Source organism: Styela clava, chromosome 5, assembly GCF_964204865.1.
Source record: "Styela clava chromosome 5, kaStyClav1.hap1.2, whole genome shotgun sequence".
NCBI lineage: Eukaryota > Metazoa > Chordata > Ascidiacea > Stolidobranchia > Styelidae > Styela > Styela clava.
In genome coordinates, this window is record NC_135254.1 from 7,735,285 (window position 1) to 7,755,018 (window position 19,734).

The following is a 19,734-nucleotide window of genomic DNA, read 5'->3' on the forward strand; positions in this document are numbered from 1 at the left end:
ATGCTCGGATAAAATGCAACAGTTTGTAAACACGAATTTACTCTATCACATAACCATTAGTCAAACTGAGCCCCGGATACCGTTTTTTCCATAGAACCCGACCAAGGGTAGATAAAGTCGTGACTAGGGCTGGGCATTTTCGAATACCTGATGATTTCAGAATCGAATCGAATATTTTTTTCGAATCGAATCGAATCTCGAATACTTGGGAGATATATAACTGTATGTAACTTTCTTCTTGTATTTGGTCCTCCAGACACATAAATTACTAGAAACGTAAAATACATCACTCAGACAGATTGCTGAGCGTTCACACACAATAAAAAACACGTTTTCATCAATAAATCACTAAAGAAAAGAGTCACATGTCAGAATTGCGTTGAAAGAATATGACTTCAATAAAAAAAATTGAGAAATTTACCTCGACAATTGGCGGAAGGAAAAAAACAAGATGGCGACGATTCGAAATTTCGCTCTGAACCGATTCGAATAATTTACTATTCGATTCGAATATTCGATTCGAAATGCCCAGCCCTAGTCGTGACCCATCAGCGATGGATGTTCCACGATCTTTGACCCCGCAAAAATCTTCCTATACTTCACTGTTGCCAAATTTTTTATGCTTATTTTTGAAGAGTTGGCGCTTATAAACTGGGTTATACACTCAGAACCATTATTCCAGTTGAAAACATTTAACCACGTGCTCCTTACAGGTACTGATAGTTAATTTTAGTCTCGTCTATCGAAGATTTTTCGGGACAAATTTTTGATTACTGCAACTAAACTAAGCTCACGGGAAGACATTATGACATTTAATCTACTTGATTGCAACTATTTCTTGGAAACAGAACTGAAAAATAACATGCAAAACCACGAAAACAACCCCTGATTTCCTCCACGACGTACATCATGAATTATGGCGGCTCTCAAATATCAGTTTAGCAATCATTACCAGGGGGTAAACAGGTATGCGAGTGGAGTTGTGGACAGCTAGCGAATCCAGTCGGAAAATGTGAACGTTCAAGAGTCTTAATTAAGGGTCTAATAGGCTTTTCAAGCCACACAAATTTCAATGTATGATACAAAATACATTTTTTTGCAAGAAAACATTTTTTCAATTGAATAGAGTCATTTACAAAAAGACAGAGTCGTTTATGAATGAATCAAGTTGCTCTTCACAATTAAACTAGATAGAAACATCCACCAAAGGATGATCCACTAGAGGAGGTAAAGGGTCAACTGAAGCAATTCCATTTGAGATGGAAGATCCGACTACAAGCGTTCCGTCGCTCAGTTCAGATACTTCTGTGACAGCTTGGGACAGTTTGCCTTCCAAGTCCAAATGGATACGTCCAGGTTCAAAGTTTTTATTCAACTTCACAGCCACTCCTTGGGTTAAGTTGAAGTTGGTCAAAGCGCCTTCCGACCCCAAAACCCCGGCAAGTATTCGGCGGAATACGGGACTCCACGTCATAAAATGTCCCGGCTCTGGTATATATGGTATTGCAACCCAAAATCCGCCGTTTTTTCTTTTCCGTATGTTGTCTGGCCCAGCCGGGAGTGGGATGTGTCGCACAACTTTCGCAGATTCGAGGTTGACCAATGTGAGGCGCCGATAGACGTGCTCGGACAGAAGAACATGAGTTTCATTTTCCACAATTTCAATTCCGTTTGGTAGACACAAACTATCCAGAATGAGATCGGTGTTTTTGGTTAAAACATCAACTTTAAAAAGTCTTCCGGTGCAATCACCTTCAATACTAGAAAAGGCAACGTCGTCGTAATTCCACTTCAAACTCATATCAGTGAAATATATTGTTTTTCCATCAGACGTCAAAACCAAATCATCAGGAAACAACATCGGCGGGTTGACGTCATTATAGTTTACTATGATGTCATAGTTTTTAGTTTCCAAGTCGATCATAATGACTCCTTGATATGCATCTGCAAAATACAACTTTGCGCCATGGAGACGAAGACCAAGAGGGCGCTTTTTCTTTCTTTTGCTTCCTTCTGCAAAGTCAAATGATTTTGTCAATTCGATGACTGTTTGGTTTGCTTTCCCGGGATTCATGATTTTTATTATCCTGCCATCTTTGAGTCCAGTGTATAGGTTATCATGCTCATCCACTGTGATTGACTCTGGTCCTATTAATTCAGGTATAATTTTTATTCCGCGTTGCAGGTCATTATTTTTAACTTGTGCCCATTCAAAGTCGCTTATTTCGTAAAATTTCTCTACCGGAAGAGCTGAAAATGGTGATCTCATATAAGCGATTGTTAGTACACTTCCGACCATCAAACCAATTCCAATTGGCACAAATAAAAACATCCGATTAACCACGTCTCCTCCCGTCATTTTTTGTAATGAGGGGCGATGTCAAAATCTCAACAATCTTCTAATTAACTACGACGTATTGCAGTATACGAGTTAAGCTTGGATGATACCGTATTGTGGTCTTCCAAGCGATTGACACTCAAACACTCTTCATATAGTTGAAATTAAAGCTCTAGGCAACGATTATTACGTCGAAGCTTAATAAAATACGATTAGCCAGCTTTGTTAACGTCAAAATCATTGCTTGACGGAAGATTTTCCTAAAACCTCTGCGTTAGCTCGTTAGCCTACAGGCAGACAATAACTTTTCGGTTGGATTCGAAGTATTGGCGACCGCGAGTGTATATAGGCAAAAGACATAGCAACAGATTTAGATTTTCAAACTTAACCGCCCGGTTCGATAACTAGCTGCGAATGCACTACGGATAGTCAATTTGCGAGTCATGGCCTAAATGGGATTACTGTAACGATTTTACCAGTTTACTGTTCAGCCCTAAATGGGATTGATTATCACAAGTATCTTTACCAGTTTTCCGTTCCTCATGCATGGATGGTAATCGGTGTAAATTCAATACTTCTTCTTTGCAAAACCTTCCATCTTGTATTCTGTACGTTTTAAACCTTATCTTAGGTTTTGCTTGCTCTCCCGATTTTATAATCATATTTCAATCATTTTATTGTTATGCCGATTATGGAGAAATAAACTTATACTATACTTATAAACAAAGAGAGAGAGTGATGCTCAAATATATGGACACAAAATAGGTTATCAATTTCCCACAGAAGTCCATCGGTACCGCACCACAACAGCTGATCATCAAAAATCAACTTGCGCGAAAGAGGAACCGCCACATGGAGCGCAATTTTTAAATTTGATAACGTCATCGCACACAAAAAGCGAACTGCGTAAAGGTCACAGGCATTTTTGGAAAAAATAAAAGTAATAGCATTCTAGCGAAAAATACAATGTTAAACCATTGAAAATTTCAATGCGATCGGTCCAGTAGTTAATGAGAAAGGTGATTTTTTTTATAAGAGGAAGAAAATACTAACTTGATCAACAACAACATGATAACAAAACGATTCATTTGTACATTTCGTTTCCAATGATAACAATCGCGTACATTACACAGATGAAAAATATTTACAGACGGGTTCATTTTTTATACAAAATCGTAAATTGCAGTTACTATATTTATCACTACACAGACGGAGACCCACGCGATTCGGTTGACAAAGAACTCCGCAAAATGCCGTTACCTGCAGCGATTACGTGAATAACCGTAGTAGACAGATTGCAAACCAACGCAGGGTAATAGCTGATGCGATAGCGGACGTTTTCCTAACGCAGAGCATGTTAGCTCATCAGTCGGCGTCATGTATGGCAATGCACAGACTATAATCGGGTTTGTTCTCTCGTTCATATCCCATACAGTAGGAGAGAACCTATGAATAAGGCTTGGGGATACGTCATAGAAGAACCGAGATTATGGTTCAATATGACTTTATTCACTGAGCGATAATACAACATTACTGATCAATCACAATCATACAATGCCTTTTGCTGAACCCAATTAATTTCTTGACAATGATCCTCTTTTTGTGACAAAAAAACTCAACCCTCAATAAGATTTGCTTATTTTAAAATAAGCCAAATTTAATTCTGTGAACTTGCACAAAAAGCAAACAAAGCATATGTCAGAATAAGCAAAATATGGATAAAGATCAAAATAAGCAACAAATAAATGAAAGATTCTCTGTTGTACAACTCTTTTCAGTGCTTGGTGGAAGGGACTTATTTACTGAGAAATACTCATGAATGGCAGAATTCATTTTTATTCACTGCACTTGTGATTCTTAAGTAACTTGTATAAACCAGTTTCTTACTAATTACAAAAAATGAATATTTTTCTTTTTTGGTTATGATTTTGTTTCAAGATAAGAGAACTAACAGAAAGTGTACGTAAACAAAGTTGATACTAATCCAAACAAATTATTTTATACATATTGTTGCAACAAGTAGAATAACATATATTTTCAAAATAGAAACAGGTATATTACCCTAAATTCCCATAATAGAGTTGCCAGAGAAGCTTCAGTCCATCTCAGTTTAGTTTTTTCAAGCAGTGAATACACGCAAATTGTTTTTTATACTCCTCTAAGGCATCGTATTCAAACAAGTATAACATATAAGGAGAAGATTTTTATAAAATACTATACTTTTCAAACTTTCATAATTCGATAGTTGAAGGTACAAGGCTCAAACGGCGAAAAAGTAGAACTAAATCTATGCACGACTGCTGTGCATTTTTTGTTGTATTCGCAAAATATCAAATACAGTACAAAACACCATTTACAAGCCAATTTTTTTAACACAAGGAATGAAAATTGTATAAAAACATGTTCACAGGGACGATAATTTAAAAATAAATTTAAGAAAAATATTTCTACTCCAAGAAATAAATATGATTGGATACAAATAACACAAACGACAGTTAATCGACTGAAAAAATCTTGAAATTATTACAAAGCAATAAAGTATAGTGGCAGTTGTAATAGACGATTTGATGCTGTAATTGAAAATTATTTGGAAAATTAGAGCAAGGGTAGAGATACTCTATGAAATTTATAAATAAATTTGTGAATTCTGACCGACATTTTTCAGATGTCTTGCTGACAGTAAGGTTAAAGCAGGACCAAAACAAAAATTTTCTAGAGTAGAGGATTGACACCATTATTTTGCTGCATAATACATAAATCTGAAGATAAATTTTTAAATGAATTTGAAAAAAAAAAAATATCCAGATAAATACACGCTCAATCTGAACTTCCAAGAGAGATGTGAAAGGTTCTCACAAGCTATACAGGTACATTCTTGATAAAGAACAACAACCATTTATTCGAAGGTAGGCCCCCTTATTAATGAGCAAGGGCAGCATGTGCATCCTCAAATGGTCAACTAAAGATCAGTTTTATCTCTTGAGAAAGGTGGAAAACAGGTAAGCCCACTTGCAAGAATTATGACAGCAGTAAAGGAAATTCACATATGTGAGTATGTTCTATGAAGAGAACACTGAGTTGAGACAAATTAGAATTGTTATGTGCAAGATACAACGAATGGTATCTGATCTGATTGAAAGTGAAATCCCATATAAGCCAGTGGTTGATTCACCGGGGGCCAAAATTAGAAGCGGAGGATATCCGCGGACCGAGAGAGGGGAGCGCCTGCAAGGAGCAGATGCTGGTACATATAACTGAGATACTAGTATAATTGAATTGGTATGTTTATACACATGCTTAAACTGTGATAATGATGTAACAGTGAGCGGTATTTAGAAAGCAAAACGGTAAAAACAAAGTGTTAAACTATTTGACTTAAGTTCGCCGGGCCATATCAAATCGCTACGTGGGCCGTAATTGGCCCATGGGCCGCAGTTTGGGAACCAGTGTTCTAGACAAAGTAACACTCTCGAGATGTTACAAGGCCATGATTGGCTATGAATAACCACCAAAAGATGGTATACGAGACCATGCTTGACTATGAATACCAACTACTCATGACAGTGAAATAACTACTAATTAAATGTTCCCTGATTCCTGTAAGCTGTACCTGATCTGTGCAGTTTATTTTGTGCAGTTTCAAACACCACAGAGATCAAATAATTCATTTGCACCTTCAAATGGCTCAAGATTAAACACATAGTCCAATGTTGGAGGTGGAGACAGCCTCAGTAAAGGAGCAAAATCTTCTGTTTTCAATAAGTCGAAAAGATCGCCAGAATCATCAATCGGATCGAATAGCTCACTGATAGAAGGTGGCGCGTCCATTTTGTCATGTGCTAAGACATTGGTAGGGATCTTTGAAGATAAAACTGGGGGCTCTTGAATTGGATTTTCTGGCTTCAATAGAATAGGCTCAGGCAGATTTTCTGGAGGAGGCACAGGAACAGCTACAGGTGCAGATGTGGTAACATCTTTATTGACAAGGAGAACAGAAATAGGACCTGATGAGGATCGTAAATGGATTTGATACCTCCTGTCACCAGTTGCTGTTTGTTCGGGCACTGGTACTTCAAGTTGAGTTCCAGAAGGTGCTTGAACTGCGAGTAACGTTTGATCTTTAAAGCAACTACAAACATCTTCATGTGTAACGTAAGCCAATTTATTGTTGTCAATATCATCAGTAACGTTTCTGATGCTTTGATGAACCCACATTTGTTGCTGATCAATTTCTTTTTCCTTTTCTTCTAATGAATAGATCTGTGATCTCAGGGCATTTATTTGTGTTGAAACTTCACTGTTTGTGCCACCCGGTCCTGCTCCCTTCCATTGTATACTATTCTTCGAACGTTTTTCAATTAATCCAATTCCTTCTAGCACATTTGTTATGTCGTAAATGCGACGTTTTTGCCGCACAGCAAGCTGGTCCGCGGCTACTTTTAAATCCAATATTCCGTCTTTTGCTTCTTGTAACAAAGTAACGAATTTTGTTGTTAGAAGGCCAAGAGACTTCTCATGCCGACTTGTTGAGGCATCTGTGATAGACATGGCCCCAGGAACAATTCAAAATAATATTATTAGATAGCTATTTTGGCTATATCAATGCTAGTGATAGCTGGAAAAATAAAACATCAACATTTATTACTAGGCATTACTGCTCTACACAAATGGTGGCAGCTTTATTAGAAATAGATTTATTAATGTATCCAAAAACAAAATATTTACCTGTAAGAGAAACCTAACGCAACAAGAAGATATTAATTCAATTAAGACCAAACAAACAATCTAACTGGTTTTCTAGAGTAAAAGCATAAATCAGTTTTTAAAAGTATGGGTCATACTATGTATATACCGAAATAATGCCATGGTCATAATATGCGAGAAATAAAACATGATAAAAGCAATTAATTTTTAATATGGAGCGTTGCTATCTTACTGAGACTTGTTTGTTTAGTTTAGTGTTGTTTCAACTAAGTACATACAGTGACCTCTGTTAATTGTTAATGACCTCTGTTAGACACGCAGACTCAGTAGTGTGGGCATACCAAATTTGCTGAATAGCGATAAAAGTTGAACTGGTTTTTAAAAATTTCTTCAAATAGCATAACATACCGAATTCTTGGAATAAATGACTTCAATGATGTCATGAATTTGCTTATAACTGACTACATTACAGAAGAGCCAATTAGCATGATGTTGGGCATCACTGAGGAGATTCTGGGGACAAATTTGAACGAGCGTTTGAAGGAATATTTATCAGAAAAGTTCTGTGTTGGCGCGTTTGATAGCAGATCTAGCTGTTTGATTGGGGTAGGAGTGGGATATACTGGAGATAAAGAAGAAAAATCAATGAACTCGGACACAAGCACAATTCCAGTTCATGTACGCCAAACTGACGCAGTCTGGAAAGAACTTCTCGATGGCACCAAAGAAGAGCGCTTAGGCACTAAGAATATTTTTCATTTGTATGTTTCGTGTGTAAAATATGAATACGCAGGACAAGGTATTGCAGCTGAAATGTGTGAAAGAATGCAAAAAATTGCAATAAGTCAAGGTTGCAAGAAAGTATCAGCTATCGCAACAAGCTACTATGCCCAGAAAGTTTTCAAAAATTTTGGGTTTGATTTCATCAAGTCAATTTTCTATGAGGAATATATAGACCCAGTAACTGGCAACAAGATATTTAATAACATGCCAAAGCCTCATGAAAAAGTAGTTTTTGTCATGAAAAATCTGTGATTGTAAATGTGCAGAGTGACCCAAATAAACATTACCTATACATTTTTCATAATTTCAATTTCAATAATTTCAGTAACTTTAAGGCTGCAATTATCAGGGGAATCCCCATAAAGGTGTGTGTCCGAGCGATTTAACAATTTTCAACAAAGGACGGTTTCACAAGTTTGTCTCCAATGCCAAGGAGATCTTTTGGAACCAATATGAGAGAGAACATAATTTTTGTATAAAGCTTCCCAGATTTCTGAAATGCTTCATTTTTAATCTTTTTTAAATAAGGCGATATTTCATGCAGCGATTTTTCTTATGCGACAAAATTTCCTGTGGCAAGATTTCCTACGGCGAATTTTCCTAGAACAATTTCATATATCCAATATAAATTCAGTTATCATAGAAATAATAACTCATTGATTCATTATAAACTCATGACATATCTGAACATTAAATTGTTTCTGCTTTATTGAGAATATTATGTGATATGAAATCATTATGTATTTACTAAATGTTGAAACAAACAAAAAATGATTTTTTGTTGGAAATTGATAATAAAATTATTTGGATGTGGTTTTGTCTATATTATTCAGTTTATATAAGTTGAAGTATCAGTTATGCATAGTAGATGGTTGTCAAAGCTGAAAAAATATAAAAAATGAAATACATAAAACTACCAATAGGTTTACGAATGAATCAATTTAGAAAAAGCTTATTTGTACTAATTTTGGTACTCCGGAGGTATGTGAACCAGGATAGCGGTTTAGTGGACACCGGAACATAGTATATGTGCCACTACCAGGTTAGGCCCTAATTTTATTCCAATTTTCCTTATTTTAGTTCTATTATGAGTTCTATGGACTAGCCAAGTGACTCCCGTAGTATTTGTACCTGAAAACACATACTACGTTCCGGTGTAAACTATCTGCCATCTTGTTTCACATACTTCAGGAGTACCCTTATTTTAGAGATTGCTTGAGACTGACAGAATGGGATAAATAAGTTATTTGCAAAACAAGGAGCTATAGAAAGTTAGACATCGAAAGAGAATTATTCACACACGCATGCAAGTTTAAAAATAACAATTTGCGCAGTCACTGCCAGTTGATTTTGATTGCATATATCCGATCAATTATAAGTATTGTATAACTAAATTGTTTTACAGCTTGTTTGATCAGTTACAAGGGGAATGCTGCAGGGGAGAGAGGGATGCTTGTTTGTTTAGTGTTGTTTAACTTGGTGTACGCTCACTTTATTAACATAGTACCTCAGTTCGTTAACCATCAAATATACTGGTAACAAAAAAATTATATCACCGTAGTTTGCAGATAGCAAGTACGCAAATGGCTTCTTTTCGTCGGTTTACGAGTCCAAGTCAAGTATGAGAACAGCTAACCCTTTAATTAAGTATATGCATAGGTTCAGATAATGGAGGAAACTAAAGCAAATGATACAAATCACCGCTAGTTCCCGAACTTGTAATAGAACTAAAATAAGAAAAATCGGAATAAAATTATGGCCTAACCCTAAAATAGTACACAAACTACGTTCCAGTGTCCGCCATCTTGGTTGACATACTTTGAGAGCAAAATTTAACCTACGGTATGTCATTGAATTCCAGGTTGTAACTCCATTCAACAATGTCTTCAAATAACATTACATACAGGATTCTTGATTCAAATGACTCCAATGATGTCATGAGTTTGCTTATAACTGACTACATTACACAAGAGCCAGAAAGCATAAAGTTGGGCATGACTGAAGAGATTTTGAGAAAATATTTGAACACACGCTTGATAAAATATTTATCAGCAAAGGCCTCTGTTGGGGCATTTGACAGCAATTCTAGCTGTTTGATTGGGGTAGCAGTAGGTTATACTGGAGGAAAAGAAGAAAAATCAATGAACTCAGACGCAAGCATGATTCCAGTTTATGTACGCCAAGCTGAAGCGGTCAGGAAACAACTTATTGGTGGAACTAAGGAGGAATGTCTAGGCACTCTGAAGTTTCTACATTTGTATATTTTATGTGTAAAAAATGAATATGCAGGACATGGTATTGCAGCTGAAATGTGCAAAAGAATGCAAAAAATTGCAATAAGTCAAAATTGTGAGAAATTATCGGCTATTGCAACAAATCATTATGCCCAGATAATCTTTAAAAACCTTGGATTCGACTTCATTAAATCAATTTCCTATGAGGATTACATCGACCCAGTAACTGGCAACAAGATATTTAAAGACATGCCCAAGCCTCATGAAAAAATGGTTTTTGCTGTGAAAACACTTTGATTATAGAACAATGAGAGTTCACTGAGTCGTTTCTAATCGTTTTAAAATATTATATGACATAAAATTATTGTATTCAAATGTGAAATTAAACAGGAAATTATTTCGTTCCAGAAATTATTATTAAATCAAATTTACTGTGGTTTTTTGTCTACATTTTTTAGTATAAGTTTAAAATACCAGTTGCGAGGGGTTGCCAAGAATCAAAATAAGAAATTATTTAGGCATTAGAACTCTTGAGCTTCACGAATGAATCAACTCAACGAATTTGATAGGTTGTCCGAGATTAATGAACTATAACAAACATGTTTTTAGCAGAAAAATGAGCTACAGAAAATGTGATATATAAAAAAAGGATTATTTTTAAAATGAAGGCATAGCAAGTGATTAGCAACAAATAGAGCAGCCATTACCAGTTGATCTTGATTGTATACATACAATTAATTCCAAGTATTTTAGAAAATCCAGATTAAATACATGGCTGAGTCCATACAGTGTCTTCAAACTTTTTTAAATATTTCATTTTATAGACTTATCCTGGTAGGTTTACATTATTTATTGTAATGTATATAAAGCATTCTACATTGACACAGAGACTTCAGAAAATGCAATTGAATACAGTTACTTACATATCATAATATTTAACTGAACAATTTCACTCCTTTTTAGCCATACGAAAAAGCCAATCATCTAGAACAGGGGTAGGCAAACTACAGCCTGCGGGCCAGATCCGGCCCGCAGAACAATATAATCCGGCCCACGAAGCTTCACTGAATTATATTAACAACACAACTGTAATGACGATTATATTCTTTACGTAACAGAATTTGTTTTGAGACACTAAATTATATTATAACCTTACAAGTATATAATTCACAATCACTCGTTTAATGAGCCTATAAATTGATTATGAATAGACAAAATGCAACAGAACGTAAAAAAGTTGATGCTTAGTGCAAATGGTTTAACGGCGCAGAAAATATTCAAATGATCAGTCTTCGCGCTGCTTGAAATTTAACTGAAATCTGTGTGACAAAATGTGATTCATTGGCTATTCCCTCGGTTTTTAACGTTTCAAAAATATGTGCGGCCCGCCAATGACTTGCAAGTTGCAAAAGTATAATATAATTTACAATCACATAATCACTCGTTTAATGAGCCAATAAATTGATTATGATTAGACAAATGGCAACAGAACGTAAAAAAGTTGATGCTGAGTGCAAATGGTTAAATGCCGCAGAAAATATTCAAATGATCAGTCTTCATTCTGCTTGAAATTTAACTGAAATCTGTGTGACAAAATGTGATTCATTGGCTATTCCCTCGGTTTTTAACGTTTCAAAAATATGTGCGGCCCGCCAATGACTTGCAAGTTGCAAAAGTATAATATAATTTACAATCACATAATCACTCGTTTAATGAGCCAATAAATTGATTATGATTAGACAAATGGCAACAGAACGTAAAAAAGTTGATGCTGAGTGCAAATGGTTAAATGTCGCAGAAAATATTCAAATGATCAGTCTTCGTTCTGCTTGAAATTTAACTGAAATCTGTGTGACAAAATGTGATTCATTGGCTATTCCCTCGGTTTTTAACGTTTCAAAAATATGTGCGGCCCGCCAATGACTTGCAACCTTCAATTTTGGCTCGCGAACGACAAAAGTTTGCCGACCCCTGATCTAGAATTATCAGTCATTGTCTGGCTACAAGATTTCATATGATTCAGCGAAAAGACAAAAAGCATTTTATCATTTATATTAAATCATTTACATAAAGCAATAATGTGAAAAAATTGACGCATAATGGATTATAAAAACAAAATTGAAAGAGAAAAATCACAGCCCTGTCATATACCGGTATATAAAATATAAACGTCTAAAACATTTATCTACACTTCACAAAACCAGGGATCATTACTATTGATTGAATATACACAATTAATTGCATTTGGTTTAATTTAAAAAGTTTTGAGTTCATACAATGTCTTCACAATCTTCTTCAATTAAATATTTTATCTAGCATTTTTACAGACTTACTTTGCTAGTTTTATTATGCATTGTAAATAATGTCTATAAAACATTCTACATTGCGATAGAGACTTTCTGAAAACACAATTGCATACAATTACTTACAGAATATGGATTCATAGAGATTAGCACAATAGATGATATTTAACTGCACAATTTCACTCCGGAATGATGAAAATTTTTTCTAGCCATACAAAAATGTTTTAAGCACTGCCATATATATAAAATATGAATGTCTAAAACATTTATCGACATTTCACAAAACCAGGGATCATCAAAACCGGCAGAATACATTCCAACTTCCAAGGTAATATTTTCAACGAATTGAAAAGCTATATTGAGCCAAAGTATCAAAGGTTCATAGATGATCTCTTAAATATTTAGTTATGGGCTATTCCAAGTGACACTACAGGACAATTCCAGAAATTTTGCATTTTGTTGGATGCAATATATTTTCACATTTTCAGCTACATGTTTTGTTTCATTGTCCGAACAGTTGCTTTATTGAATATGTAAAAAATTGCACAAAAGTTACACCCAAGACTTACTTAGTAGATAAAAAAATATAGTAAAATATAGCGTGACACTACAGGACGGCAAATCCACCATGCACTAACAGTACGTTGTGTTGTGCTGTAAATTTTTGCGATGATACAGTAGGAGCCCATAGTATTTTCTGGTGCAGTAGCTGAACTACCCCTCTATGTGTTGCTCAAGTTACTTAATGTAACACTGTAAATCCATGCCAATAATGTGCATATTGTATGTGACACTACAGGACGTGACACTACAGGACATTTTTCCACTTCGGAATAGCGGCCTCTATCATCTCTCAAAATTCTGGTAATAAATCGTTAGATGGGTGAAGAAATGTCCTACAGCACTGCAAACATTTAAACTTTATTAACTTAAATCCAGTGTGTCAATTCCATATGGAATAACTGTACCACACAATCAAACACTTTGTGTCAGGAATCATCACAAAATATGTCAATTATACCAAAATTTCTACATTTCAGGCAATTTTTTATAAACCATCAAAAACCTGGGTGAAATTTTAAATTGTTCGATGAAATGAATGCAGTCCAATAAATTTCCAATGTCATTTGATATCAAAAATGAAAAAAAATTACTTTCACTACACATTTTGAAAAATTGATGGAATTCAACTTTTGCTTGGAATGGCCCTTATAAGTTATATTTGTTGTGGCTGGGGAGCCAGATATGTCAGATGAAGTTGGAACTACCAGAAATTTTAGTGACTCCAGTTTTTAACCTTATAATTATTTTTCAACATTTATAATATTCTGATACATGATACAAATAGTAAAATCTATCGTTTCCAGATCATAAATTTTTAAAATTTCAATTCATGATATTATGTTAAAAGTTAAATTTATATATTTAAAACTTTATATCATAGTTTTGAGTCCCGCTTCCACAAAACTGCATTTGGGCATATATTACATGTTGGTGGTCAAACTTAAAAAGCAGAAGCCGGAACCACCTTTGAATAATGTTAATTTCATTGCTCGAGACTAATGAAATATGACGAAAAAAGTTATTTGCAAAAAAGAGATACAGAAAAGACCTTGGAAAGAATCACAAAATGCATGCAAGTTCCAGTAAACAGTTGCAGAAACTGTTTGATTAATTTTAACGACGACAGTTCTAGTAATACGTAATCATATCACATTATGATGCCCTAACTTTGTGTTTTCCGAGAGAAAGGAGAGAGGAATCACCACGATGACAAATAGGATAGGAATGACGAATCGTGCCTAGTCATGGTTGGTGATGATCAATGAATTGAATCATATAAATCAAGGTTGACTATTCAAAGAAATTTTGATACAAGGTCGAGGTGAAATTGAGATAAATTAATTTTCAATGTTTGGACAGTGATGGACATTCATATGAATCGATATTTTGTTCAGTCCTGACTCCTGACTAAATTTGACACTGATTTATAAAATCAAGTCAACAAGATGATGAAAATGAATTACCTTCTTACACTACATGTAGAGTATAAAAAGATTGAATCTATAACAAGAAATTTATTTGAGATACTGTTTAGCGATTGCCGATAGGATACAGCTGCTATTGCATAGTGTTAATCCGTTACAGCAGGGGTGTGTAACATTTTTTGTCAGTAGGGCATATAAACAACTTTAAACATCTAGCCTAGCCTCACAAAAATGCGGAATGTGGCTAGCCTATCGTTTAGCCTTACAATAATAAAAGTACCTCGCGCGAAAGCGAAACTGCTATAAGGTGTGCAATTTTTGATGACGTCAGCGCACATGAAAAACGAATCCCAGAACCCACAAAGTTTTCTCCAACACACAGGAACTGACACAAAATTTTATCTTTATTATGTACACTGTACATATTTAAATAATTATTGTTGTTTAGGTACACGTTTGTTGATATTTTGGGTATTTTGTATTGCGTAAGAAAGAATCAAAATAATTACCATTGTTTCTTATGACAAAATGAGTTCCAGTACTCGGACAAATCGTTAGTCGAACACTAATCCGGAACGAATTATATTAGACTAGCGAAGTATCATTGTATGCTTGTAGGCGAAATGGAAAAGGGAATAAAAATATTCTTAATCACAGAAATGCTACTGTGAAATCTTTTTTCCTTCAATAAGTCTGATTATTTTTTTTGTGAGAAATCCAATGGTGATGTGCAAATAGAAAGAGGACCAATTATGGACTGCAAATGGACAAGTAATCAATTGACAGTATTATCATTCAGCATTATTGCCAAACTTTTTTATATCAGTTTATATTATCTAATTTGCACAATAATTAATTTGCTATTAACTATATCAAATGAAGAAATTCACCTTACGGGTACTGTATTACGCGTAAGGTGTTTCTTCTTCAATTGATATAGTTAATAGCAAATTTTAGAACTGTCACAAAAAGCACGCACTTTTACAAAATATCAATTGAGAAAAATAAGGAAAAAATTGAATTCCAATTTGCTATTACAGTATTACCTGTATACAGATGTAATTTATTGTTTTTGTGATGTCTAAAGTATTCCAGAGTGGTCCGCCATTACAACGGCGTTGTAGTGTTTGTTTATCCTTGGTCCATGCATGATCAGAGCTTCCTCACAATCGCACCTGTTCAAGTTACGGTTGTGCGACAAGTTTGTCATTGCTTTTTTATCTTTACCTTGACGATAGAGATGACATATCATGCGTAAATTTGCGCCTATATCACTCTTGCTGCTATAACAAGGTCATATTTCATATGTTTGTATGTATATTTGTCATTTTATCATAGTGTGATTATTTTTTTTTGAGTGCAAATGCGTCATAATTTATAAATACACAACTACTTTGTGTTTACTTGGCAAGAAAAGTATTTTGACAGTGCAAGCGATCAACCTTTAGCATAACCTTTAGCAATCAAAACACAAAGAAACAATACCAGACTGTTTTGCTTACTACGCGCATAGCGAGCCAGCTGTGTAATTATCAAGCGCTGATTTTCAATTCAATAACTCGCGCCAGCTTTAGTTTAGGAATTCCACTTTGCACGCGTTTGAAATGTGACATAATGCGCTTTACATCAGACATAATACATTCCATTCTCTCTCATGTGTTTACTACAGAGCTCAAATTGAAAAAACTTTTTCTCGAAAAAATTTTGAATTTGTTTTATACAAACGCGATGGAAAGAGAGAGAGACGCGTCACGTATTTCATCGACCGTTGCCAGAATCTATTTGATGCCAGCTTTTCAAAGAAGGCTAAATGATGTTTCTAGAATGTTTGAACGAAGAGAAATGACAATTTTAGTTATGGGTGTCAAAATGGGCTCAGATTGGCGAGAAATAAAACAAACTTTTCAGACCACAAGGTGGCATACAACTCTAGTTTTGTTTTAAATTGCTTTGGGAGTTTAATATTAACTTCCACAAAAATACACAAACTGACAAATACATGCTGACATGGGGCATCCGAACGTTCAATTTGAGGCTCTGAAAGACTAATAGTTGCTTTTGGCCGTCGAGGTGGCATAAAACGATTTTCAGATTTTAGATTTGTAGATATAACAGTACTGCAGTATGAATTTGATTTTTAGTCGCCTAGAGTTCAGTTCAGTACGGCACACTATCCAAGAATTTCCCCTCATTTGATTCAATGAAACAAACACTATGTGTCTCACAAACGTGGGGCGTCTGGCACGACGGCAGATGCGTCATATCGCGCTATGCTTGTCTGAATAATAAACTAAATTAATCTCAGCCTTAACGCGACCAAAATTGCCGTTTTTTGCTAAAATCTCTCGAATGCCACGGTAGCAAATTTTTTTTCTTCAGTAAATCTGATTATTTTACCCCGAGGAATTCAATGATGGCGTTTTCAGATTGTGCTTTTCTGTACAATACCTACGGTACCGGTATCTGAGTATTCAAGTGATGGTACTAGTACCGGTACCAGCACGGTTATTACAGTACTTTTACAGAATTACCGGTAACTACTTCTGTCAGTCTGTTCGGTACCTACCGTACTTTCAGATTTTTTAGCAGGATAATGTACGGTATAGGCCTATTACTGTAAAACCGTACCGGTACCATTTTCGAACAACTCTAAGTATGACACACTACCGTAAACGCAGGTAACTTCGGATGGTTTATAACTTCGGATGAAATTTTCAATCGTTTATATCTCGACTAAATTACGTCATATTCTGCTTCTGGCAGTTTCTATAGAGAGTCCTTATATATCTTAATCTCTTATCATATTCAGTCGCCTAATAGGATTTATTTTTTGACACAAAAAATTACCTTTTTGCCAAAAATTGACACCTCGCTTTTGAGCGGCTAAAATAGCGACTTCTATCGACGCTAACTTCACTAAAAGACCGTCAATCGCTAGAGGGCATACACAATGTACAAGGAAAATTACAGTGATCACGAGATGTCGTACGAGATTCAAGTAAAATATATTATTTTGATTTAAAAATTTCGTCAAAATATCGACGTTACGGTGCTTACGCTGAACGTGACGTCAACAACGTGATTCAATTTCGCTCCATTTAAGGCCGACGTCACATTGCGTAGCTCGTGCGTAACTCGCTGCGACATTTGAACGCCAGACTATGTGGCGCCACGTGTAGTTAAATATAAAGTGAAAACTCCTACCTGATCCTCGTCACCAAATCCTACAAAAACTTAATTATAGCCCCGGTCATATGCTGTTTATTTATTGTGAATCGGATTAATGCACATTAAATTTGTGTGTTAACATTTCGGCATTCTTCGACCGTATAGATGTTGTTGATACGTAAGGCTGATGAACAGCCAGATACGCGTATCTATACTATCACAATGACAAGGTTTTACGATCGGCGATGATAATATATTAAGAGTAGAATGTTGCACAGGTGAGCATGAAACTCTGCACAGGTGCACACAGCAGGAGATTGGAGGTTTTTGGCGTTTTTATCCGTTTCATGTCTATCTGCCTGTGAATACATTATATCTGAATTATCAACACGGCCACAAGCTACACTGTTCCATATTGTTGTCCACTTCCATTTTTTTTACTTTTACTACCTAACGTAATTCATCATCCATTTTTCTTTTTTATTATTTTCATTCGTTTCATTTTTATTTTGTATTAAAAATTGCTTTCCATTTTTACTTTACGACTTATTTTATTCGTCCGTTTTTTATTTTCATTTGTCCCATGTTGTCTCATTTTTGTTTCGTATTGAAACGATCATAATAGCAAGATATAGCACTTTCATGAAATTAAGAATAGTCAAGAGATAAATGGTTTAGTTTTGCGAAACGTCAGGAATAGGGCTGGGCAAAATTATTACATGCGTTGTATTTTGAAGCATTTAGCGGTAATAATTATGGCGCGACACTGTCAAAATCGTCGAGTAAAGTGCTGAGTTCGCAAATTCCGCAGATAAAATTGTGAATTAGTCGGTAACGGTTTTAGCTATAATAACCGTTGGGGTATTGTTTTGTTCAAAAAAAAAGTTAAAACTTGAGGGAAATAGTTATAATTAGTGTCCGACCCGCTATCAGGACCAAAAGCCTTATGACAAGTATAAATGCATAACGGCCGATTTATTCAATCATTATTATAAATAAAAATTCAGTATTCGCACAATCGCGGGTGCAAAGCATAACAACATCAATCATCGTCTTAATAAATATCTCCATCTCGGCGACGATAATAATATCACCGTTCGCTTTAAACTCGAACGATTAATAGTATACAAACGGTGATAAGTAAGATCAAAGCCAACACGTAAGATTAAATCAGAACAAAATTAATTTGGGTTTTGAAATCAGTCCTTCTTGTCTTCAAGAGCTGTTGCCGATGTAAACACACGGGTACACCAGATATATAAAACTTTGATGTCCGCCGACCCGGAAGAATTAATAATCACAAAAACGGCCGTCATAGATGAACGTCAGTGTGCGACACGCAAAACGAATCACGGCGTCGTAAGTTCTACGCAGCGACGTTATCACGCGTCACTGATCACGCAGACATTTCTCTCTCACGACGAAGTGACGCAAAGCGAAAAGTGGCCATCCGAAGTTATAAACATTTGGAATACAGATCGGCAGGCAAATAAAGTCAATAATTTGAATGAAAAAAAGTATTGATTGATATGAAACCGAGTTTATCGCGAGGAGAAAGGCTTCAATGTATTATATTCCAAGTTTGGCTTCAATTGAACAATAAACGGCGGAGAAATTGTTCATAATATAGTGAAATCATCCGAAGTTACCTGCTTTTACGGTATACCGGTACCGGTATATATCGAGCAATACCGGTACCGGTATTGTCTCGTTTCAGAGAAACGCATTTTACCGATGATCAGACACCCCTCTTTTATGAGCGTCTGGTCGCCCTCAATATTGGTGAAAATACAGTATAATGAAGTCGCGCAAAGTACGCGGAACCGGTGCCGGTATCATGCAAACATTCCAGCATACGGTACCGTACCTCAACACGATTATGGTATGTATCTGCCGTTATATGCGTGCATATCTGCGTGTTACCGTTCAGTACTTGCTGAAATTCACTGTACTAGCAGAAGCTTAAAGGTTGAAACGCCTGCACCTGACCTTCCTCCTGTACAGAGCGAGCAGTTTGAATTTGACATGAACAAACAAATTCCGCAGTACTGTGTTTGGAGTCAAAAATTTTAATGCGAGGGTCATTTAAATAGTTGTACTATTTGGTTATATATATTTGATATGGATAAGTATATACTGTATCTATATAACTAAGTATGGGCAATATTATAATATAGAACGTACACAACTAGAGCACCGTAGTTTTGCGATCTGTA

General features: G+C 35.5%; 4 protein-coding genes across 4 annotated transcripts; 2 read left to right on the top strand and 2 right to left on the bottom strand.

Moving 5' to 3' along the window:
• Positions 1–1,105: 1,105 nt before the first annotated feature.
• On the bottom strand, positions 1,106–2,682 carry LOC120344419 (adipocyte plasma membrane-associated protein-like). Its single transcript, XM_078112988.1, has one exon. It carries the CDS (start codon positions 2,357–2,359, stop codon positions 1,187–1,189), a length of 1,173 nt encoding a protein of 390 aa, XP_077969114.1. The 5' UTR covers positions 2,360–2,682; the 3' UTR covers positions 1,106–1,186.
• Positions 2,683–3,960: 1,278 nt separating this feature from the next.
• Positions 3,961–6,974, bottom strand: LOC120344429 (transcription factor E2F5-like). The gene has a single exon (XM_039413659.2). It carries the CDS (start codon positions 6,884–6,886, stop codon positions 5,978–5,980), a length of 909 nt encoding a protein of 302 aa, XP_039269593.1. The 5' UTR covers positions 6,887–6,974; the 3' UTR covers positions 3,961–5,977.
• A 470-nt stretch (positions 6,975–7,444) lies between these two features.
• LOC120344435 (uncharacterized) lies at positions 7,445–9,680 on the top strand. The gene has a single exon (XM_039413664.2). It carries the CDS (start codon positions 7,484–7,486, stop codon positions 8,075–8,077), a length of 594 nt encoding a protein of 197 aa, XP_039269598.2. The 5' UTR covers positions 7,445–7,483; the 3' UTR covers positions 8,078–9,680.
• Positions 9,681–9,984: 304 nt separating this feature from the next.
• LOC120344434 (uncharacterized) lies at positions 9,985–10,356 on the top strand. Its single transcript, XM_078112711.1, has one exon. The coding sequence runs from the start codon at positions 9,985–9,987 to the stop codon at positions 10,354–10,356; it is 372 nt and encodes a 123-aa protein (XP_077968837.1).
• Positions 10,357–19,734: the final 9,378 nt, after the last annotated feature.

Excerpts from the sequence above, each read along its gene's own strand:
- LOC120344419 (XM_078112988.1), bottom strand. The coding sequence starts at position 2,359 with ATGACGGGAGGAGACGTGGTTAATCGGATGTTTTTATTTGTGCCAATT.
- LOC120344429 (XM_039413659.2), bottom strand. The coding sequence starts at position 6,886 with ATGTCTATCACAGATGCCTCAACAAGTCGGCATGAGAAGTCTCTTGGC.
- LOC120344435 (XM_039413664.2), top strand. The coding sequence starts at position 7,484 with ATGAATTTGCTTATAACTGACTACATTACAGAAGAGCCAATTAGCATG.
- LOC120344434 (XM_078112711.1), top strand. The coding sequence starts at position 9,985 with ATGATTCCAGTTTATGTACGCCAAGCTGAAGCGGTCAGGAAACAACTT.